This window comes from Cherax quadricarinatus, chromosome 17, assembly GCF_038502225.1.
Source record: "Cherax quadricarinatus isolate ZL_2023a chromosome 17, ASM3850222v1, whole genome shotgun sequence".
Taxonomy (NCBI): Eukaryota; Metazoa; Arthropoda; class Malacostraca; order Decapoda; family Parastacidae; genus Cherax; species Cherax quadricarinatus.
Window position 1 is genome coordinate 47,767,493 of NC_091308.1, and position 25,881 is coordinate 47,793,373.

The window sequence follows — 25,881 nt, forward strand, 5'->3', positions numbered from 1 at the left end:
AGTAGGCAGGAACAGTAGAGATGTGAAGACGATGTAATCAGTCCATCACCCTTGAAGTCGTAGAATTTTGAGGTTGTCAGTCTCTCAGCCTGGAGAAGTTCAGTTCCATAGTCTATGGAACTGAACTGTTGCCTATGTGTCTTACCAACCAACCTGTCGGTATAGTATACCATTTTGATGTTCATATATGGTAGTCTAGATGCCAGTGAGAAAATGTAAGACAGTGAGCCTCTGCTCCTTTTATTACACTGAACCTCACTGCTGTCAGGCACTGTATTACCCTAATGTGTTCAGCGTTTACCCATGATAATTTTTCCCCATTCAGTCTAGAGATTTTAATTATAATTTCCATGACATATTATTTCTGAGCTCAATTATTTCACAGGATAGTAAGAGTCAACGGTATTTATTACACATTTTAACACTTAAGCAGACCCTGTGTATTAAATGTTTTTTCCAAGATATTTCATAGCGACTTGAAAAATTTAATAACATCAGAAATTCCGAAACACAATATTCCTATTCTGTACTAGGGCAGTCAATTCAGGCTGAGTATTAATTTTTTTCTTTTTAACACGTCCATTTCCCACTGAGACAGGGTGACCCCAAAAAGAAAGAAAAACCCAAAACTAAAGGAAAAACTTTCATCATTCAACATTTTCACAATCACTCATACATAATCACTGTCTGCAGAGGTGCTCAGATACAACATACACCATACATTTTCTGTGTTCTTCAATTCAAGTCTTTGGTCCCTTATATGCTTAATGACTCTTGTAAACTTTGGTTCATCACTAAGTGCCTTTCCCATAAATGGAATGAAGCAGGTTCATCACATCTTAAAGACATTACTAGAACTTCCTATTATTTTTTTTAACTTACACAGATTAGAATCATATGAATTTCCCATTACATTTTCCTTGCATATCTACTGCTGTGCACCTTATCTACTGTTGGTGGTGGCATTCCCATGACTCTGCTGTTAAATTTTATACCTCGTGCAAATACAGCATCACTGTTTCAATGTATAGCTTTCAAGCATATAAAAAATAAAATAAGCTGAAGCACTGCAGCTACAGTCTTGAGAAAACATTCAAAATGAGTCACTTATGATAAACTTGCTACTTTAAAAATTCGTCATTACTCACGTGTTCACCAGTTTGAGACAAAGCGTTCGAATATTGTAATATTGTTCAAATGTAATATTGTTCAGCCTAAGTTACAAAACATGCACACTCAAATTTTCACAAGTGTTAATTGGGTCGCAAGTTCAAGTCTACTGTCACAATCAAGCTGGGAGCTCAGATCAAATGCATATTGAGAGAAGAGTTGCCCAAGCATTATTGTTACTGCATTACAATGAACTCCACTATGTTGTTATAGGACAAATGATCAGGCCTATATAAACATTCAAGGATTCTCTTACCCAAAACTTAGGAGTTTACACAACCACACTGTAATTAATGTGAATTTCATAACTACTGGCCAGTGTATGGATTGACCACCTAAACATAGCCTCAACCTTAGTGGGATCTCAAGTCAATTAAGAGATTCATATCCCCAACAAGGTATAGCCCCATATGCAATTATATAACAATATAATCCTAATGCATTAGTCAGCATAGTCTGGGTCTTGACATAACAGTGACTTATTCATTATATTATTAGATAATAAAACACCTCTACTCTTGTCCACCTTACAATATAATTAACAAAAATGACAACTTGAAGAATGGTAATGAACTGGCAAACAAAACAGCGGTCACCAATAACAACCTCAAGAATGTTAAACAGTATAGATTCATCAATGAAAACTGAATGGGGTACAATTAATGAGCAATCACTCATTAGCATGGCTAATATAGGGTATTAACCCTTATAGGGTTAACACCTTATATTTCCCATGAGGGAAGGCTACTTGCTTCTACACTCTCCAGACTACCACACAAGAGTACAGTGCCATGTGGTGGCTTATGCAATTTGTCCCTCTTACATATGCCTACTGAGAAAAACCTCATTCTGTTCACATACTATTTTTTGAGTGACCAAGCAGCAACTCATAATAGTCAATCATGTGTGTTAACTTTTTACACATGTTTATAATGTTGCTACCAAGCCTTCAAAACATGAAATATCTGGAAAATACTGAAATATCTAGAGAAGACTGTGTGTAGCTCCCATCTCTCAAGAGTTCACAAGAAGGAAAAAAAGTCATGACAAGATATACAAAGATGATTCTAAATAGAACGTTTTACCTGCATATAAGATCACTATATATTTCCATAATGAAGTCTGAATTTGTTAATGTAATGTAAATGCTAAATATACATTTAACATTTATCTATATCTTTGAAGCTGTAGTCATTTTTGAAGCTTTCCCTCCCTGAGTGGGAGCATGTGGAACCTTGCCAAGACTTCACGGCTGGTGTGGCCATTATGTAAATGAAAGTTCCCACTACCTTCAACTGAGCAACAAGTGTGCAGAGACTGACGGTTACCATAGTAAGCATATCAATGTCAGCAAGTAAAAGAAAATTGGTGAAGTACTAAGTGGTGTTCCGTTGCTCTGGCAGTGAATCACCAAGTGGTGTTGCAGTGAAGCACCAAGTAGTGTTCCAGTGCTCCAGCAGTGAAATACCAATTATTATTATTACAATCAAGGGGGAAGCGCTAAACCCGGAGGATTATACAGCGCCTGGGGGGGATGTGGAAGGCATTCAGGCTTAATTTGGGGAACTGGAGCACAGATCCAATTCCCTAAATCAAGAGCCCCTCACCAACATCAAGGAACCTTCCTTGAGGGGAGTGAAATACCAAGTGGTGCTCTGATGCTCCAGCAGTGAAGTACCAAATGGTGCTTCAGTGCTCCAGCAGTGAAGTACCAAATGGTATTTCAGTGCTCCAGTAGTGAATCACCAAGCGGCGTTCCTCCAGCAGTGAATCACCAAATGGTATTCCAGTGCTCCAGCAATGAATCACCAAGTGGTGTTCCTCTGGCATTGAATCAACAAGTGGTGTTCCTCCAGTAGTGAAGCACCAAGTGGTGTTCCAGTACTCCAATAGCCAGAAGAGTTAACACTTGTCATCTAGTAGGTTACAACTTTCTAACTGTACACTGTGGTATACTGTGATAAATAATATATCTCCCACAAACTGATAATACAAATTAACTACAGCATTCCATAAACAATTTAAAAAACTTTGTAAAAAACAAGTTTGAAGTTCATAAAAAAATAAACTGCAATAAGTATACTTGGATATCAATTATATACAATATCACTATCTGCTTAACAAGACCCAAGAAATTAGGGAAAACTTGCTCATACAACTTTAAGCAGTTATATTTTACATAGCATGATCTTAGTTGCACAAACTCTTGCTAACACGGAGCTAGTTATTAGTCTATTTAGAGTAGCAGCTAGTTATGCAAATTAGCTAAAAAAAGTCACTAAGAAAAACAATCTGCTTGATATGAAGATAACAAATGTTCCTTAGAAGGCCCACTTAATAAATTTATTACCTTGGTTCTCCATTAGAAAAATCCTTATACTTACAAAACCCACAAGAACTGATACAATATTACAACATTAATGTCAAGGGAATATTATACAGTATCTTCAGAGTAAAATATCACTTTGTGTAGCACTAGGTAAAGCAAGTTGTAACTCAGTACAGTGCTTAGTAAAACACACTGAATGTGACTTTCATAGAAATGTATGATATAAAAGCTGAAACTTAAATTTTCTTGACAATTTTATGTAAAAAGGCCTACCTGAATATGCTGAAGATACATATGTATTATAACAAAAGACCAAAATGAGATCAATAACAAGGAAACCTTAATTATTACTAGGTATGTTTAAACAGTTAACCTGACTCTATTGTCTATTAACCCTTTGACTGTTTCGGCTGTATATACAGTGGACCCCCGGTTAACGATATTTTTTCACTCCAGAAGTATGTTCAGGTGCCAGTACTGACCGAATTTGTTCCCATAAGAAATATTGTGAAGTAGATTAGTCCATTTCAGACCCCCAAACATACACATACAAACGCACTTACATAAATACACTTACATAATTGGTCACATTCGGAGGTAATCGTTATGCGGGGGTCCACTGTATATAGTCTTATGAGCCAATGTGTTTGACGTATATATACTCAAAAATTCAAGCAGGAGAAAGCTGGTAGGCCCACATGTGAGAGAATGAGTCTGTGTGGTCAGTGTGCGCAGTATAAAAAAAAATCCTGCATCAAGCAGTGCGTAATGAGAAAAAAAACTCCGACCGTGTTTTTGGATTAAAACGCCGACTTTGAGGTGTATTTTTGTATAGTTTTTATGGTTATATTCTCGTTTTCGTAGTCTCATTTGATAGAATGGAAAACATATAGAAATGGAGGTGATATTGATTGGTTTTACTATGAAAAGGACGTTGAAATGGAGCTCAAAGTATGTTTGATTTTTGCCGATGTTCAAGAGTAATAAATGTCGTCATTGTCCAATAAATGCCCAACTAGCCATTCTAATATGCAGTCATGAGTGGGTTGACATTATTTATACAATTATTACAATATTGCAGTAGTCTGCATAACAGCAAATCTTCTATTTTTTGTTTGAATAAAAATTCAAAATAGAAAGTAAAAGTAATATCAGAGAGGCCTCGAGACATGACTGATAAACAAAGAAAATGTTATTTTAGAGCCAGGAATGTCTGCATTGTTCATTTTGGACCCTATTTTGAAATTGGCATATTTTTTAATTTACATGAAATTGGTCAAATTGCCAATTTCTGACCACTTCATTGGGAAGTTGAAATCGGTAAATCGGCAGTTTCTTGTACTCAATCGATAGAACAAATGGAGTTCTAAAGAAATAGCTATGAGTTTGGTCGACTGGAACAATGGAATTAGCCGAAAATAGGGCTCAAAGTGGGCAAAATCGCCAATTCAAAAATATCACCGAGGTTGCCAACCTCGCAAGAGCATAATCCCATAAGTTTTCTATTAAATTTTGTACTTTTGGTGTCATTACCATCGGGAAAAGATTCTCTATCATTTCATGAGAAAAAATAATTTTTTTTTTTCAAATATTCTGCGACACCAGGAGACACCTCAGGATTTGGGGTTGCGACAGTCAAAGGGTTAAAAACCTGCACAGAAATAATACTTATGATAAATTTTCTCATCAATGTTGCAAATCTTTGGCCAAATGCAAACTATCACAACTTGTTCTGGCGCATACTCACACTGTTCACTATCCTCCAAGTGTAGTAGTCTCTTTCTTTACATCAACTTCATAGTTCAATGCAATAGTTCTTTCCTTCCTCGTCTATTTGCTTATATTTATCCTCTTTTATAACTAGATTCAACACTTGTGCAACTTTGTTTTCTCTAATCTAGTCAGTGATTAACTTCATCTTTCCTAGGACCATCTGCTGACATTTTCTTTTTTAACACACTGGCTGTCTCCCACCGAGGAAGGGTGACCCAAAAAAGAAACACTTTTGCCATCATTCATAATATCTGTGTCTTCCCAGAAGCAGGCAGATACAACATTCACTGCATCTAAATTCTTTACTTCCATCATGATTAATTATCTTCAATTGTCTATAAATCTTTTTCTCATTAGCTTTCTCTCTTCTGTATTCACTTTTCAATTTCCTCATTTTACACACACTTCCAAACAACTTCTGTGCCAGCCTCAGCAACTTTAGTTCTAAATCCTGAAGAGGGTAGCTGAATGATGTTTCTAGGGATCAACATCCCCATGGCCTGGTCCCAGACCAGGCCACCCAGTGGGTCAAGGCCTTATCAACTATGTTATTAGGCTGCACACACTGCAACCTATTTACAGTAAGAATATTTTTTTAACCACACCTCACCCAAACACACTTGCATTCACTGCTCTTCTCTATAAACATAATAACAACCATAGTGACTTTGCATTGTCTTTTTCATTTTCCACCCAACTTTACTGGACACCACTGCCCTTCTTACCTGCATACCCTAATGTGTCCCACTTTCCTCACAAAAACTGCTGACATCTTTCAACAACTTACAACCCATTATATTCACATTTCAACAACTTACCACTCATTATATTTGCTTGCAACACCTGTCAAAACTCTCCTTGATTTACTATATTTTGTCATTTGTTCATGTTTTGTAAGTAAAACTCAAGGTTGGAAAAGAATTCAGCAGCGAATAACAGTAAAAGTAACTTAAAATTCTAAACAGATGAAGTGGAAGATAATGAAAGAGATCCCGAGCTGGAACGAACATGCGAGCGCTGACGAGGAAGACGGAAGTGGTCCTCAGGAAGTATATCATTAATGGCTTGGCCTTGGAGAGGACGTAATGGGTTTCTGGCACGGATACCTCTTGTAGTGGGTCGTGAGGCAGGGTCTTTTGAAAGCATCAACTTCAGTAGTGAACTCTGTTTAAATAAAAGGATTAATATGTTGCATTATTGGATTTAGAAAAGGCATATGATAGAGTGGATAGGGGAGCAATGTGGCAAACATTGCAAGCGTATGGAATAGGTAGTAAGTTACTAAATGCTGTAAAGTTTTTATAAGGACAGTTTGGAAGGACTTCTAAACTGTCATATCTGAGCGCCTCTGCAAAGACAGTAATTATTTATGAGTGAGGTGAAAGTGTTGAATGATGATGAAAGTATTTTCTTTTTGGGTCACCCTGCCTCGGTGGGAGAAGGCCGACTTGTTGGAAAAATAAAAAAAAGTGAGGCTCAGGTTAGGGTGTGTAGGAGAGAGGGAGATTACTTCCCAGTAACAGCAGGTCTTAGAGATATGAAATGTCACCATGATTGTTTAACATATTTATAGATGAGGGATTAAATTATGGAGAATCAAATACAAAATGGGAATTGACACTGTTACTTTTTGCTGATGATACTGGGCTTTTGGGAGATTCTAAAGAAAAGTTGCAAAAGTTACTGGATGAGTTTGGGAGGGTGTGTAAAGATAGAAAGTTGAAAGTGAGCATGGCTACGAGTAAGGTGATGTGGGTATCAAACGATTTAGATAAAGAGAAATTGTATGTCACATTGGAGGGAGGGAGTATGGAAGAAGTGAATGTTTTCAGATATTTGGGAGTTGACTTGTCTGTGGATGAGTTTATGAAGGATAAGATTAACCATAGAACTGATGAAGGTAAGAAGGTGAAAGGTGCATTGAGGTATCTGTGGAGACAAAAAAACGTTATCAATGGAGGCAAGAAAGAGAATGTATGAAAGTATATGGGTGTGAACCATGGGTTGTAAATGCTGCAGTGAGGCAGTGGAGATGTCGTGTCTAAGGACAATGTGTGGTTTAATATTATGCAGAGAATTAGGTGGTGTGGAGTTCCTAAAAGTGTTAGTCAAAGGGCTGAAGAGGGGTTGTTGAGGTGGTTTGGTCATTTAGAGAGAATGGAACAAAGTAGAATGACTTGGAGAGTGTAAAAATCTGTAGGGGAAGGAAGGTGGAGTAGGAGTCGTCCCCAAAATGGTTGGAGGGAGGGGGTAAAGGAGGTTTTGTGAGTGAGGGGCTCGGACTTCCAGCAAGCGTGCGTGAGTGTGTTAGATAGGAGTGAATGGACACAGATGGGTTTGGGACCTGACGAGCTGTTGGAGTGTGAGAAGGGTAATATTTTGTGAAGGGATTCAGGGAAACCATGCTGATGATACTGGGCTTTTGGGAGATTCTAAAGAAAAGTTGCAAAAGTTACTGGATGAGTTTGGGAGGGTGTGTAAAGATAGAAAGTTGAAAGTGAGCATGGCTACGAGTAAGGTGATGTGGGTATCAAACGATTTAGATAAAGAGAAATTGGATGTCACATTGGAGGGAGGGAGTATGGAAGAAGTGAATGTTTTCAGATATTTGGGAGTTGACTTGTCTGTGGATGAGTTTATGAAGGTTGGTAGACAGCAACCACCCAGGGAGGTACTACCGTCCTGCCAAGTGAGTGTAAAACGAAGCCTGTGATTGTTTTACATGATGGTAGGATTGCTGATGTCTTTTGTCTGTCTCATAAATATGCAAGATTACAGGCATGTCTTGCTACTTCTACTTACACTTAGGTCACACTACACATACATGTACACATTTATTTATACACACTCATCTGAGTTTTCTTTGATTTTATCTTAATAGTTCTTGGTCTTATTACTTTTCCTTTTATATCCATGGGGAAGTGGAATAAGAATCTTTCCTCCGTAAGCCATGCGTGTTGTAAAAGTCAACTAAAATGCCGGGAACAATGGGCTAGTAACCCCTTTTCCTGTAAAGATTACTAAAAAGAATAAGAAGAAGAAAATTGTCAAAGTGGGAAGTCTGAATGTGCGTGGATGTTGTGCAGATGATAAGAAAGAGATGATTGTGGATGTTATGAATGAGAAGAAGCTGGATGTCCTGGCTTTAAGTGAAACAAAGCTGAAGGGGGGTGGGAGAGTTTCAGTGGAGAGGAATAAATGGGATTAGGTCAGGGGTTTCAAATAGAGTTAGAGCTAAAGAAGGAGTAGCAATAATGTTGAAGGATAAGCTATGGCAGGAAAAGAGGGACTATAAATGTATTAATTCAAGGATTATGTGGAGTAAAATAAAGATTGGATGTGAAAAGTGGGTTATAATAAGCGTGTATGCACCTGGAGAAGAGAGAAGTGTAGAGGAGAGAGAGAGATTTTGGGAAATGTTGAGTGAATGCGTGGGGAGTTTTGAATCAAGTGTGAGAGTAATGGTGGTTGGGGATTTTAATGCTAAAGTGGGTAAAAATGTTATGGAGGGAGTAGTAGGTAAATTTGGGGTGCCAGGGGTAAATGTAAATGGGGAGCCTTTAATTGAGCTATGTGTAGAAAGAAATTTGGTAATAAGTAATACATATTTTATGAAAAAGAGGATAAATAAATATACAAGGTATGATGTAGCACGTAATGAAAGTAGTTTATTAGATTATGTATTGGTGGATAAAAGGTTGATGGGTAGGCTCCAGGATGTACATGTTTATAGAGGGGCAACTGATATATCGGATCATTATTTAGTTGTAGCTACAGTTAGAGTAAGAGGTAGATGGGAAAAGAGGAAGGTGGCAACAACAAGTAAGAGGGAGGTGAAAGTGTATAAACTAAGGGAGGAGGAAGTTCGGGTGAGATATAAGCGACTATTGGCAGAAAGGTGGGCTAGTGCAAAGATGAGTAGTGGGGGGGGTTGAAGAGGGTTGGAATAGTTTTAAAAATGCAGTATTAGAATGTGGGGCAGAAGTTTGTGGTTATAGGAGGGTGGGGGCAGGAGGAAAGAGGAGTGATTGGTGGAATGATGAAGTAAAGGGTGTGATAAAAGAGAAAAAGGTAGCTTATGAGAGGTTTTTACAAAGCAGAAGTGTTATAAGAAGAGCAGAGTATATGGAGAGTAAAAGAAAGGTAAAGAGAGTGGTGAGAGAGTGCAAAAGGAGAGCAGATGATAGAGTGGGAGAGGCACTGTCAAGAAATTTTAATGAAAATAAGAAAAAATTTTGGAGTGAGTTAAACAAGTTAAGAAAGCCTAGGGAAAATATGGATTTGTCAGTTAAAAACAGAGTAGGGGAGTTAGTAGATGGGGAGATGGAGGTATTGGGTAGATGGCGAGAATATTTTGAGGAACTTTTAAATGTTAAGGAAGAAACAGAGACAGTAATTTCATGCACTGGTCAGGGAGGTATACCATCTTTTAGGAGTGAAGAAGAGCAGAATGTAAGTGTGGGGGAGGTACGTGAGGCATTACGTAAAATGAAAGGGGGTAAAGCAGCTGGAACTGATGGGATCATGACAGAAATGTTAAAAGCAGGGGGGGATATAGTGTTGGAGTGGTTGGTACTTTTGTTTAATAAATGTATGAAAGAGGGGAAGGTACCTAGGGATTGGCAGAGAGCATGTATAGTCCCTTTATATAAAGGGAAAGGGGACAAAAGAGACTGTAAAAATTATAGAGGAATAAGCTTACTGAGTATACCAGGAAAAGTGTACGGTAGGGTTATAATTGAAAGAATTAGAGGTAAGACAGAATGTAGGATTGCGGATGAGCAAGGAGGTTTTAGAGTGGGTAGGGGATGTGTAGATCAGGTGTTTACATTGAAGCATATATGTGAACAGTATTTAGATAAAGATAGGGAAGTTTTTATTGCATTTATGGATTTAGAAAAGGCATATGATAGAGTGGATAGAGGAGCAATGTGGCAGATGTTGCAAGTATATGGAATAGGTGGTAAGTTATTAAATGCTGTAAAGAGTTTTTATGAGGATAGTGAGGCTCAGGTTAGGGTGTGTAGAAGAGAGGGAGACTACTTCCCGGTAAAAGTAGGTCTTAGACAGGGATGTGTAATGTCAACATGGTTGTTTAATATATTTATAGATGGGGTTGTAAAGGAAGTAAATGCTAGGGTGTTTGGGAGAGGGGTGGGATTAAATTATGGGGAATCAAATTCAAAATGGGAATTGACACAGTTACTTTTTGCTGATGATACTGTGCTTATGGGAGATTCTAAAGAAAAATTGCAAAGGTTAGTGGATGAGTTTGGGAATGTGTGTAAAGGTAGAAAGTTGAAAGTGAACATAGAAAAGAGTAAGGTGATGAGGGTGTCAAATGATTTAGATAAAGAAAAATTGGATATCAAATTGGGGAGGAGGAGTATGGAAGAAGTGAATGTTTTCAGATACTTGGGAGTTGACGTGTCGGCGGATGGATTTATGAAGGATGAGGTTAATCATAGAATTGATGAGGGAAAAAAGGTGAGTGGTGCGTTGAGGTATATGTGGAGTCAAAAAACGTTATCTATGGAGGCAAAGAAGGGAATGTATGAAAGTATAGTAGTACCAACACTCTTATATGGGTGTGAAGCTTGGGTGGTAAATGCAGCAGCGAGGAGACGGTTGGAGGCAGCGGAGATGTCCTGTTTAAGGGCAATGTGTGGTGTAAATATTATGCAGAAAATTCGGAGTGTGGAAATTAGGAGAAGGTGTGGAGTTAATAAAAGTATTAGTCAGAGGGCAGAAGAGGGGTTGTTGAGGTGGTTTGGTCATTTAGAGAGAATGGATCACAGTAGAATGACATGGAAAGCATATAAATCTATAGGGGAAGGAAGGCGGGGTAGGGGTCGTCCTCGAAAGGGTTGGAGAGAGGGGGTAAAGGAGGTTTTGTGGGTAAGGGGATTTTCTTTCTTTTTTTGGGTCACCCTGCCTCGGTGGGAGACGGCCGACTTGTTGAAAAAAAAAAAAAAAAAAAAAGATTAACCATAGAACTGATGAAGGTAAGAAGGTGAAAGGTGCATTGAGGTATCTGTGGAGACAAAAAAACATTATCAATGGAGGCAAGAAAGAGAATGTATGAAAGTATATGGGTGTGAACCATGGGTTGTAAATGCTGCAGTGAGGAGGCAGTGGAGATGTCGTGTCTAAGGACAATGTGTGGTTTAATATTATGCAGAGAATTAGGTGGTGTGGAGTTCCTAAAAGTGTTAGTCAAAGGGCTGAAGAGGGGTTGTTGAGGTGGTTTGGTCATTTAGAGAGAATGGAACAAAGTAGAATGACTTGGAGAGTGTAAAAATCTGTAGGGGAAGGAAGGTGGAGTAGGAGTCGTCCCCAAAATGGTTGGAGGGAGGGGGTAAAGGAGGTTTTGTGAGTGAGGGGCTCGGACTTCCAGCAAGCGTGCGTGAGTGTGTTAGATAGGAGTGAATGGACACAGATGGGTTTGGGACCTGACGAGCTGTTGGAGTGTGAGAAGGGTAATATTTTGTGAAGGGATTCAGGGAAACCAGTTAGCCGCACTTGAGTCCTGGAAATGGGAAGTGGCAGTTTGGAGAGATGTCTAAGCTATCGTATCTGAGTGCCTCTGCAAAGACAGCGAGTATGTATGAGTGATGGTGCAAGTGTAGAATGATGAAAGTTTTTTTCTTTTTGGGTCACCCCGCCTTGGTAGGAAGCAGCTGACGTGCTAAAAAAAAAAAAGTTGCATATAAAGTTGTCCCCAATTAATCATCTCTCATATTAAAGTAATTTTCAAAATAAATGATGCCGTCAACCCCTTTAAAATAATGTCTTAAGAAAATATAGCCTCTGCTCACTTAACAACGGAGTTCCATTCCTAAGACCACGTCATTAAACGAATTCTTTGCTAAGCAAGGAGCGTATTATAATGGTAGTGGGTTTGTGTCGACCATTTTTCAAAATGTTTTAATGTTACTTTTGCACCATTTATAACATTTTTAGTACAGTCTCTCCTCACTTACCAATATACTCGTTTACCGACGACTCAGACTTACGACGGGCTCTCTAACCGGTATGCATACCTAAATGTATATTAGAGCTAATTTCCTTTATTCTGTTTATTACCATATGGTACAGGAGGTAAGTTACTGAAAGCAGTGAAGAGCTTTCACGAGGATAGCGAGACATAGGTTAGAGTATGTAGGAGAGAAGGAGATTATTTTCCAGTAAAAGTAGGCCTTAGACAAGGATGTGATGTCACCGTGGTTGCTCAATATATTTATAAATGGGGTTGTAAGAGAAGTGAATGCTCAGGTGTTGGCAAGACGTGTGGAGTTAAAAGATAAAGAATCAAACACAAAGTGGGAGTTGTCACAGTTGCTCTTTGCTGATGACACGGTGCTTTTGGGAGATTCTGAAGAGAAGTTGCAGAGGTTGGTGGATGATTTTGGTATGGTATGTAAAAAGGAAAATTAACCCTTTCAGGGTTTCCAATGTACAGTGGACCCCCGCATAACGATTACCTCCGAATGCGACCAATTATGTAAGTGCATTTGTACGTGTATGTTTGGGGGTCTGAAATGGACTAATCTACTTCACAATATTTCTTATGGGAACAAATTCGGTCAGTACTGGCACCTGAACATACTTCTGGAGTGAAAAAATATCGTTAACCAGGGGTCCACTGTACATACTAGTATGGTTTACGCACCAGGGTTATTGACGTACTAGAACGCCTAAATTCTAGCGCCTTCAAATCTAGCAAGAGAAAGCTGGTAGGCCTACATATGAAATAATGGGTCTCTGTGGTCAGTGTGCGCAGTATAAAAAAAATCCTGCAGCACACAGTGCGTAATGAGATAAAAAAAAAAGCTTTGACAATGTTTTTGGATTAAAACAGCGACTTTCCACTGTATTTTTGTATGGTATTTATGGTTGTATTCTAGTTTTCTTGGTCTCATTTTATAGAATGGAAGACATATTACAGAAACTGAGATGATTTTGATTGGTTTCACAATGAAAAGTACCTTGAAATTGAGCTCAAAGTAGCAGAAATGTTCGATTTTTACCAAAATTCAAAAGTAAACAAATCATGCCAAGCATCCAATACACATCAACTGGTGAGCCTGATATTCCTTCACAAGTGTGCTGATATTATTTATACCATTTCTACACTAATGCAGTAGTCTGCATAACAGTAAATCTTTCATTTTTTGAGAATAAAAATTCGAAGTGGAAAGCAAAAGAAATGTAAGAGGGGCCTGGGGACATGACTAACGAACAGAGAATTTGTTATTTTAGTGCCAGGAATGTCTTTCTTGTTTAGTCTGGACCCTATTTGGAAAGTGGCATCTTCTGAAATTTGTGTGAAATTGGAAAAATTGCCAATTTCTAACCACTTTATTGGATAGTTGAAATTGGTAAATGGGTGGTTTCTTGTACTCATTCGATAGACAAAAATGGAGTTCTAGCGAAATAAATATGATTTTTGTCGACTAGTACAGAGGAACTGACTGAAAATAGGGCTCAAAGTGGGTGAAATCGCCGAGACCGCTAAATTCACGAGAGCATAATTCCGTAAGTTTTCCATCAAATTTCATACTTTTGGTGTCGTTATGATCGGGAAAAGATTCTCTATCATTTCATAAGAAAAAATAATTTTTTTTTCCGAAAAATTTTCAACCCTGAGAACGAGTTTAGGAGAGAGCCTCTCAACCCTGAAAGGGTTAGAAGTGAGTATAGGAAAGAGTAAGGTTATGAGGATAAAAAGATTAGGTGATGAAAGATTGGATATCAGATTCGAGGGAGAGAGTATGGAGGAGGTGAATGTATTCAGATATTTAGGAGTGGATGTGTCAGCAGATGGGTCTATGAAGAATGAGGTGAATCATACAAGTGATGAGGGGAAAAGGGTGAATGGTGCACTTAGGAGTGTGGTGACAAAGAACTTTGTCCGTGGAAGCAAAGAGGGGAATGTATGAGAGTGTAGTTGTACCAACAATCTTGTATGGGTGTGAAGCATGGGTGATGAATGTTGCAATGAGGAGAAGGCTGGAGGCAGTGAAGATGTCATGTCTGAGGGCAATGTGTGGTGTGAATATAATGCAGAGAATTTATAGTTTGTAAATTAGGAGAAGGTGTGGGATTACCAAAACTATTACCCAGAGGGCTGAGGAGGGGTTGTTGAAGTGGTTTGGACATGTAGAGAAAATGGAACAAAACAAAATGACTTCAAGAGTGTATAAATCTGTAGTGGAGGGAAGGCGGGGTAGGGGTCCACTTAGGAAGGGTTGGAGGGAGGGGGTAAAGGAGATTTTGTGTGTGAGGGGCTTGGACTTCCAGCAAGTGTGCATAAAGTATGTATTTGACAGGAGTGAATGGAGACAAATGGTTTTTAATACTTGACGTGCTGTTGGAGAGTGAGCAAAGTAACATTTAGGAAGGGATTCAGGGAAACCGGCAGGCCGGACTTGAGTCCTGGAGATGGGAAGTACAGTGTCTACACTCTGAAGGAGGAGTGTTAGTGTTGCAGTTTTATAACTGTAGTGTAAAGCACTCCTCTGGCAAGACAGTGATGGAGTGAATGATGATGAAAGTTTTTCTTTTTCGGGCCACCCTGCCTTGGTGGGAATCGGTCAATGTGTTATTAAAAACAATATATGCTGTATAAATATTTTAAAACATACTAAGCATGTTATGAATGGTGCAAAGGTGACATTAAAACAATATTAAAGATGAATGACACAAACCCACTACCATTATAGTATGCTCCTCACTTAGCGACGAATTCATTTACCAACATGGTCTTAAGAATGGAACTCTGTCATTAAGTGAGGAGAGGCTGTATATTTTTAAAGTTTATACAGTAGTGTAATGTATACGTATTGTAATAAACAGAATAGAGGAAATCAGCTCTAATATACATACTGTACATTATTTAGGTACGCAGACTGGTCAGAGAGCCCATCATAAGTCTAAGTCATTGGTGAGCGAGGATGTCGCTAAATGAGGATGATTAAATGTTCATGACTGAGACACTTGCGCAACACTTGGGTATCTTTACTGTGGAAACGTTTTGCCAGTGAGTGCTTTCTTCAGTCCAGTACAGAGATGAATATTGGAAGATGAGAAGGCTGAGGGACTTGATTTCCTCAAACTACTTATCTTTCAACATTCATATCTGTATCAGATTGAGGAAGCCACTTGTTGGCAAAATATTTTTAAAATAAAGATACCCAAGTGTCGCACAAGTGTCACAATCAAGTTGTTGGTTCTCTGAAGCATTTATCTACAGTTTAATGTTGTGCTCACAAGTGCAAAATACCTCAAGGTTTACAATTCCTTCCACTCCTTTTACAATGTCCTGACAAATAAACCCTGCAGCCACATATATGTGACTGCATACAAGTGGCTGCAGGGGTCGAGTCTCGGCTCCTAGCCCCAGTTCTCAACTTACCACTTGTCAGATTCACTCCCTCTTAGTCTTATATCTGCTCTTAAAGCTACATATGGAGCCAACATAACTAGGCAAGCAAAAATACTCTTTCTGTACTTCATAAACATGTTCATTAAAATATCAACATTACTTTTGAGGAGGCAGCGTACCAAACAAGTTAATCAGTTAAAAAAAAACTTCCTGTTACGTAAATAACAAGACGAAGAAATCTTACCTCATCTGGAAATTGGTCCTCAAAACACTCGGGAAACTCTCCATCACGAATACGCGTCATGACAGTAAGCCGTTCCATACCCGTAGAAAATGGCACCAACATCTCAAAGAAGATCAGACCCAGGGAGTATATGTCCACCTTGTAGTCATAAACTTGACCATTAATCTGCAAAACAATACAAAGTAATACATACTGTAAAGATAGTGATTAGGGCTTATATGCCTTTTTATTACCCCTTCTCCCTCTTCTCCAAGCCCCAGATACTGTTTCTTCAAAAAAATATTTTTATAATGGCTTTCTACATGAACTTTAAACCTACTGCACTTACCAGCACTCTCTTGCCAGAGGTGTGCAGATACTACAGTTCAAATGCCCCTCCAAACACAAATATCCCCACCCCGGTTAGCTGGACTAAAGTCCAGAAATTCAGGAAAACAGTTAGCTGGACTGAAGTCCAGCTAACTGTTTTCCTGAATTTCTTCAGAAATGTTACCGTGAAAGCATTCCAACAGCACATCGTCATAAAAACCACATGCCTCCACTCACTCCTATCTAACATGTTCACAAATTCCTACTGAATGTCCAAGCCCCTCGAATGCAAAAACTTTTTTTTTTTTTACCCCCTGCCTCCCACATTTCCTAGGATGACCCCTACCCTGCCTTCCCTCCAAGTCTTCCTATTTTGCCCCATTCTCTCTAAATGTCCAAACCACCTCAATAACCCCTCCTCAGTCCTCTGGATAATACTTTAGTATCCCATACCTCCTCCTTATCTCCAAACTACTAATGCTCTGCATAATTTTCACATCAAACATTGCCCTCAGACATGACATTTTCACTGGCTCCAGCCTCCTCCTCACTGCAACATTCATAACCCATGCTTCACACCCATGCAAGTTATTGGCAGTGCTATACTTTAATACATTTCCCTTTTTGCCTCCATAAGTAATGTTCTTCACCACCACCTGAGGTTCCTAACAACACTAATGGCCTAGTAAAGACCCAGATAACACTAAAATATGTGGAGACCGAGAATGATATAAATCAGCTGCAGAAATCACCCAAAAATATGCTATATTACTAAGAAGACTTGTACTACCACCACCTACCCCATTGCCAGGCAAACTGAAGCTTCTCAACATCTGCCCATTACTCATCACCTACAATTCATCTGAAACCACTGTCAATGGTCAAGGGGTTAGGGCAACGAAAGAAGATCCAGTAACCAACCAAGGACTCGTAATACTAGAGGTGACAGAAGCATTACTACAAGTAAAACATCTCCCAGCCAGAAGGATGCAGCCCACTCCACCCACAGCCATAACACTCACCAAACAACAACAATAATCATGGATGCTGCCACAAACATATGGATTTGAGGATATGACCATTAAAGACCCAGAAACAGCTAAACTTATCAGGATCCAGAATCAAAAAGTCATCATGTAAACTCAGAAAATGTAGGAACTTAAAACCTCCAATGACACATTAACCCGGGAAATTAAGGAACTACAAATATCCAACACACACTACCTCAGCAAGATCACAACTCTGGAACATAAACTAAACACGCTAGAACAACTAAGCAACACCCACACCTAGTTTGAGGAATCCATCAACTGCCTAAAAGATCAAGTTACCAAATAAATACCAACATCAAGAATGAAAGAGCAAGAGTGGACTTAAACCTTACCGATGTTATAACAGCTTCCAAGACCACTTCGACCAATAACAACTAGCTGACTCAATTGTAGTAAATAGCAACCTTCTCCCACCAACTATAACTCAGGAAACATGTACACAAACCACCTTACAACTTACCCAAGACCATCTTTGTCTCAACATACCTAGTGATGATATAAAGGAGTGTAAAGTCATAGGTTATCAAACTGGAAAGAAATCGGAGATACTAAAGTGCAGTTCAAGCTCACAAAGAAATGACCTATTAAAAATGTCTACTAATATGAAAAGTAATGTATATGTTAATGAGTGCCTGACTAAAACAAGACAAAATCTTCTCTATAAACTAAGAAAGCTACAACATGACTGAAAAATCCACCAGAACTTTGCAAGGAATGGGAAAATTGCAGTTAAAAAGGAATCAACAAGGAGATATTTTATTTCTACTTAACATAAACTAAAAAAATTCCTAAGTGATGCTGGTCTCACTAAGTCGGAATAAAATGCAGTTTGTACCTACTTTCCACCAGTATTATTATCAAACCCAAATTTTTTTTTTAACAAATTATTCTCTATAAAACCTAATTTTCATTCCTATTTTGTTAATCTGACAGTAGTGAATTGTCAAAGTTGTTCAAACACTACCTTATAGTTTATACTCTTATTAGACACCTCAAGAGCACCATCTTGTTTGCCTTAAAAGGTACACAATTTTATTTTTTTTATTTTTATTTGTAACTCTTTTACTGTCTATCGTGTGCAGTCTACAACAGAGTTAGTGCAATAACATTCCACAGCAAGGTGCTACTGATTATAGCTTTTTTTTTTTACTGTCTATAATAGCATTAGTGCATTAACAGTTAGGTACTACTGATATATCTATTCTTAATCATTCATTATATTTCATTACTACTATATCACTATATGTAAATTATTATCTACAATCTACTGGAACAATATACACTTACACCATTATTGTTCAAACACCTCGTTTATTGCAGATATTAATATTACACCTTATCACCCTTCTGCAACTCATAATCATTAAATATTTAAGTCTCTATCTCTGTCTGTCTCACAGGTACACATAAATACAATTATAAAAATACAATGGTGGCCCGTTGGCCTGGTGGCTAAAGCTCCCACTTCACACACGGAGGGCCCGGGTTCGATTCCCAGCGGGTGGAAACATTTCGACACGTTTCCTTACACCTGTTGTCCTGTTCACCTAGCAGCAAATAGGTACCTGGGTGTTAGTCGACTGGTGTGGGTCGTATCCTGGGGGACAAGATTAAGGACCCCAATGGAAATAAGTTAGACAGTCCTCGATGACGCACTGACTGACTTGGGTTATCCTGGGTGGCTAACCCTCCGGGGTTAAAAATCCGAACGAAATCTTATCTTATCATATACATAGTGTAAATTACCTAGGATAACATAAAAAAAAATCCAGACAAAGTGCTATACTGTGTTTGTAGATATAAAGCATAATAAGCATAACTGGCAAATAACATAGGCAGTTTTCACTTGTTCAGGAATCAGACGTGACAACTCTGCATCGTTTGCAGTACTTATTGTTTCATGAGCAGCTATCTGAGACAGAAAGAGAGACAAGCAGACAGAAAGACATAAACAGAGACAGAGCTAGACAGAGAGACAGATACAAACAGATAGAGAGACATGTTTATGTGCAACAATGAAAACAAATAAAGCTAAGGCAGTACATGATCATCAAGTGTCACTCCACTGCTGCACTGTCAGCAGTGGAGTGACACTCCTCTTACACGATGCTTCAAGGAGTTTCATGTGCAGTGGTACCCTGAGTTTTGTACAGCTCCCAACCAAACAATTATGTAAGTGTATTATTGTAAGTGCATTTGTAAGTGTATTTATGGGGGTCTGAAACGGAATAATCTAATTTACATTATTCCTCATGGGAATAAATTCATTCGGTAACGGCACTCGAACAGCCTTCTGGAACGAATTATGGCCGAAACTCGAGGTACCACTGTATACTCTAGCATGTCTAAAACATTGCTGGGACCTATAAATACTTTGTATATATTACTAGACAATAATATGTGACCAAGGCAGGTGAAAATGTTCACCTGTCAGTGTGTTTGTGACTATTTGAGTACTATTTCAGTACTTAATATTAGTGTCAAAAGAAAGATTGGCAATAAAATCACAAGTACAACTACAAATTGTAATTATCAGAGCAAAAATTATATAAATTAAAAAAAAAAAAAAAAAAAATTAAAAAAAAAAAAAAAGAATATCAGGAACATTTCTGCAAGCACCAGGACTCCATGTTGCCATCAGGTGAGCATCCAGCACCAACTCTGCGGTCTTATATCTCAGTAAGTATTCACCCTAAATTTTTTTTTGCCTATTACATGTAGAAAAATGCACTCTTTAAAAAAGTTGATTTTTTTTTTTTGTTTCAAAATATTCAGAGCGCTGGGCAAGAGAATGTAGATCTACGTTTGGACAGTTAAGGGGTTAAAGAACATTTTAACTAATGAAGTCAATTGGCACTCTTGCCAATAAAAAATAAATACAAACTTAAATAAGAATGAGCAATAAAATAACTTGTTGAAGTAAACAGATGTATCACATACACACCTGCTCTGGGCTCATGTACAACTGGGTCCCCACACGATGTGTGTGATTCTTTCCTGAAGAAAATATCAATGGTAGAGAGTCTGAGGGAGTTCTCAACTCATGTTCATCCTCTGTTATACTTGTCACCAGACCAAAGTCTCCGATCTTCACTCTACCATCCAGTGAAAAGAAGATATTGGAAGGCTAAAACGAGAAAAAAGTGAAAAACTTTAATACATATACAGTGGTACCTCGAGTTACAAACTTAATACATTCCAGAAGGCTGTTCGAGTGCCGATACCAAATGAATTTGTTCCCATAAGGAATAATGTAAATTAGATTAGTCTGTTTCAAACCCCCAAAAATACACTTACAAAAGCACTTACAAAAATACACTTACATAATTGTTTGAGTTGGGAGCTGTTAGAAACTCAAGGTACCACTGTATTACATATAAACATACAACTTCATTCCCATGTATATAATTGAGATGCAAAGTAAGATGGTATATATTGTAAAGCTTTTTTCACACTTCACTGAAAGTGCAGCATAATAAATTTATCAAATATTCATCTGAAAACCCACATACAGTGCTCCTCATGGCATTATGCCAGGTGAACGCCCCAACATAATGCCGTGATGACAATCAAAGGCCTACCATACAGGGGGATGTTTTTCGTCAGTGCATTCTGCCGGGTAGCAGCCATTAGCATGATGTCACGGCCTTCTGCCACACTTCACAGTGACTTCATTGCTCATTTGGCTGCCATGGTAAGAGGAAGTGTTGCACTGTTGTCTCTCATCTGCCCCATCTTTTGTCCAGCATTCCCTTTGGTTTTGGGGCTATACATGTTAGATTATGGGTAAAAGGAAGTCTTTAACACCTGAAACTATAGCTCAAATCATAGGGCTTCACAAAGCTGAGCACCAGACGAAAGAATTAGTGGAGAATATTAGTGTGTGTGTGAGCGCTCAGTGAGGAACTGGGTGCAGCATTTCAAGGTTGGTGGCGGTGTCGAGTTACCATCTGCCATACCTTGGCCTGACCCCTCGAAGACGACTTCTGTTCATACCTTAATTGTGTTAAAGAAGAGGTTAGAGAGTAACTCCTCCTTTAACCCCTAAACGGTTCAAACGTATATATACGTTCTTACCACTAGCGCCTCAAACATATATATACGTTTTATTTTTCCTGTCTCCAAATTTGGCATAATTGGCTTGAGATGCCTGGTCAGCATAGAATGGGTCTTAACACTCGGTGAGCACCATATTAAAAAAATCTGGGACCACTTAGTGCCCTGTGGGAGCACCAGTTAAACTGAGCGCCAGCTCAAGCAAATAGTGCAGCAAACACCGAGGATTCACTGATGTAATGTCATATTAACATTCCTCTTTTAAGAGGAAAGTGATGTTAACCCCAAGTTTAGGGTCTGTCTCTCTTTGTCTGTCTGTCTATTTGTCTCTCTATCTCTTTTTATCTGTCTCACAGGTGCACAAAAATACAATTATAGTGTATATTACCTAGGATAACCTAAAAAGTCCAAAGTGCTATACTGTGCTTGTAGATATAATGCATATGAATACCTGTTGGTTCACAGTGGCTCTCTCTGACACAGACACAAGCAGAGAGATGGGAAGAGACAAGCAGACAGAGAGACAAGACAGAGACAGATAATCAGAGATTATGAGCTCCTCAAATGTCATCCCTTATCTCTGCACCCTCGCTGGCACCCATCAAATGTCATCCCATATCTCATCACTGCCTTCCCGGATGCTTATCACATTGCTTCGAGGGAGCTTCTACCTTCTTCCTGCTTCCTTCTTCTTCTTCTATACTCCCATGTATCCAAAACATTGCTGGGACCTATAAATACTTTGTATATATTCTTAGACAATAGTAAATGACCAAGGCAGGTGTAAATGTCCACCTGTCAATGTGTTTGTGACAATTTGAGTACAATTTCAGTACCTAATATTAGTGTCAGAACAAATATTGGTTATGAAATGCCAAGAAATACAATAAATTCTAATTATCAGAACATAAAAATTATTTTTTTTTTTTTTTTTTTTCAACAAGTCGGTCGTCTCCCACCGAGGCAGGGTGACCCAAAAAAAAAGAAAGAAAATCCCCAAAAAGAAAATACTTTCATCATCATTCAACACTTTCACCACACTCACACATTATCACTGCTTTTGCAGAGGTGCTCAGAAGCATATACGTATAGAGATACACAACATATCCCTCCAAACTGCCAATATCCCAAACCCCTCCTTTAAAGTGCAGGCATTGTACTTCCCATTTCCAGGACTCAAGTCCGACTATATGAAAATAACCGGTTTCCCTGAATCCCTTCACTAAATATTACCCTGCTCACACTCCAACAGATCGTCAGGTCCCAAGTATCATTCGTCTCCATTCACTCCTATCTAACACGCTCATGCACGCTTGCTGGAAGTCCAAGCCCCTCACCCACAAAACCTCCTTTACCCCCTCTTTCCAACCCTTTCGAGGACGACCCCTACCCCTCTTTCCTTCCCCTATAGATTTATATGCTTTCCATGTCATTCTACTTTGATCCATTCTCTCTAAATGACCAAACCACCTCAACAACCCCTCTTCTGCCCTCTGACTAATGCTTTTATTAACCCTTTGACTGTTTTCGACGTATAAATACGTCTTACGAGCCAATGTTTCTGACGTATATATACTCAATAATTCTAGCGGCTTCAAATCAAGTGGGAGAAAGCTGGTAGGCCCACATGTGAGAGAATGGGTCTGTGTGGTCAGTGTGCACCACATAAAAAAAATCCTGCAGCACACATTGCGTAATGAGAAAAAAAAAACTCTGATCGTTTTTTTGGAATAAAACGCCGACTTTGAGGTGTATTTTCGTATAGTATTTATCGTTGTATTCGCGTTTTCATGGTCTTAGGTGATAAAATGGAAAACATATTACAGAAATAGAGATGATTTTCATTACTTTTACGATGAAAACGACCTTGAAACTGAGCTCAAAGTAGCGGAAATGTTCGATTTTTACCAATGTTCAAGAGTACATAAATCACACCACACGTCCAATACACGTCAACTGGGGAGTCTAATATTCTTTCACTAGTGCACTGATATTATTTATACCATTTTTACAATAATGCAGTCGTCTGCATAACAGTAAATTTTGTATTTTTTTGTATGAATAAAAAATCAAAATAGAAAGCAATAATAATATAAGAGGGGCCTAGAGATGTGACTAATGAACAGAGCATATGTTATTTTAGTGCCACGAATGTCTACCTTGTTTATTCTGGACCCTATTTTGAAATTGGCATCTTTTTTATTTTGCGTGAAATTGGCCAAATTGCCAATTTCTGACCACCATATTGGGTAGTCCAAATTAGTAAATGGGAGGTTTCTTGTACTCAGCTGATAGATAAAATGGAGTTCTAAAGAAATAGCTATGAGTTTGGTCAACTGGAACAATGGAATTGGCTGAAAATTGGGCTCAAAGTCGGCGAAATCGCCGATACGCATATGTCGCCGAGACCGCTAACTTCGCGGGAGCATAATTCCACGAGTTTTCGACCAAATTTCGAACTTTTGGTGTCATTACAATCGGGAAAAGATTCTCTATCATTTCCTAAGAAAAAATAATTTTTTTTTTTTTTTCAAAAATTGAGCGACATAGAATGACAGTTTCAGAGAGGGGCCTGAAACAGTCAAAGGGTTAACTCCACACCTTCTCCTAATTTCCACACTCCGAATTTTCTGCATAATATTTACACCACACATTGCCCTTAGACAGGACATCTCCACTGCCTCCAACCGTCTCCTCGCTGCTGCATTTACCACCCAAGCTTCACATCCATATAAGAGTGTTGGTACTACTATACTATATAAATATAAAAATGAGAAAAAATGGTATATCGGCAATACTTCCTCAAGCAGCAGGACTCGATGTTGCCGTCAGGTGAGCATTAAGTGCCAACTTTGCAGCCTCATATCTCAGTAAGTACTGACCCAGATTGTTTTTATTTTAATCATGTTACACTTAGAAAATTTTTCTCTGTATTTCAATGAAAAAAAAAATTCTTATTTTTTTCAAAATATTCGGGGCACTGCAGGAGAGAATGTATATATACGTTTGGACTGTTTAAGGGTTAACTGTTAGGTTTTTGATTTTCGGCACGCCATTATGCCAGGGCGCTCACCCAGCATAATGCCGTGACGAGCACTGTAGGTATTGGAAACACCTGAGCAACAACACTCCATATTGTTTCTACTGTCAGGAACTTGAGGCTGTCTACTGGCACTTACATCATGAATGAATGCACTACTATTCTTCCCGTCTTGTTATAATGCAAGTCACTTGTATATTCTTAGCACACCATTAAAAGCTACACATTTTACCCACAGGTACATTTACATTTTTAACCATCCATGAAGCAAGGTATAAATTATTTTTATCACATTAGCCTGTTTCCTACCAAGTTAGAGTGACTTAAAAGAAACATTCACCATCATTCATTCCATACATATCTTGACAAAAAAAGGCATAAACATCACAATTCAAATGATCTTCCAAGCTGTAATGTGTGATGAATGGTTTGAAAAACCGACAAGTTGAAGATTGAGACACTTATGCAACATATGGGAATCTGAATAAAGATTCCCATATGTTGCATAAGTGTCTCAATCTTCAAGCTGTAACATCCCCAGCCCTCTCTTAGAGTGCAGGCACTGTGCTTCCCATTTCCAATCATTAAGTCTGGCTTATCAGCTTCCTGGAATCCCTTCATAAATATACTTTATTTACACTCCAGCACCATGTTAAAATCTTTATCACCACTCAACTGCATTCACCCTGATCTGAAAATACCTTTCTCACCGCTTATTAACCATCACTTATCTGAAGTTACCACTTCTTATCCAACTTTCTTTCCACAAAACATTCCCCAAGCAAACTTGAATATAACTGGGCTAAATGAGGTGAATTCAAAGATGTAATCATGAGTATCATAGTCTATGACATTCACACTTAATAATAATAATAAATAATAATAATAATTTTTGTAAAGATTACTAAAAAGAATAAGAAGAAAATTGTCAAAGTGGGAAGTCTGAATGTGCGTGGATGTTGTGCAAATGATAAGAAAGAGATGATTGTGGATGTTATGAATGAGAAGAAGCTGGATGTCCTGGCTTTAAGTGAAACAAAGCTGAAAGGGGTGGGAGAGTTTCAATGGAGAGGAATAAATGGGATTAGGTCAGGGGTTTCAAATAGAGCTAAAGAAGGAGTAGCAATAATGTTGAAGGATAAGCTATGGCAGGAAAAGAGGGACTATAAATGTATTAATTCAAGGATTATGTGGAGTAAAATAAAGAGTGGATGTGAAAAGTAGGTTATAGTAAGCGTGTATGCACCTGGAGAAGAGAGAAGTGTAGAGGAGAGAGATTTTGGGAAATGTTGAGTGAATCCGTGGGGAGTTTTGAATCAAGTGTGAAAGTAATAGTGGTTGGGGATTTCAATGCTAAAGTGGGTAAAAATGTTATGGAGGGAGAAGTAGGTAAATTTGGGGTGCCAGGGGTAATTGTAAATGGGGAGCCTTTAATTCAGCTATGTGTAGAAAGAGATTTGGTAATAGGTAATACATATTTTATGAAAAAGAGGATAAATAAATATACAAGGTATGATGTAG

General features: G+C 38.4%; 1 protein-coding gene across 6 annotated transcripts in view; it reads right to left on the bottom strand.

Annotated features, from left to right (window-relative positions):
* Positions 1-403: 403 nt before the first annotated feature.
* Positions 404-25,881, bottom strand: part of PEK (pancreatic eIF-2alpha kinase) — a 118,740-nt gene continuing 93,262 nt past the window's right edge. For 5 of the 6 annotated variants that reach the window (XM_053773431.2, XM_053773433.2, XM_053773434.2 and 2 more), the window contains 3 exons: positions 20,209-20,391; positions 15,904-16,068; positions 404-6,436 (listed from right to left, as the gene is read on the bottom strand). In XM_053773431.2, the coding sequence (XP_053629406.2) occupies positions 6,230-6,436; positions 15,904-16,068; positions 20,209-20,391 (555 nt within the window). In that variant the 3' untranslated portion in view covers positions 404-6,229. Of the gene's footprint in view, positions 6,437-15,903; positions 16,069-20,208; positions 20,392-25,881 lie in introns of those variants that run through there. The other variant, XR_008406647.2, reaches the window with a different exon arrangement.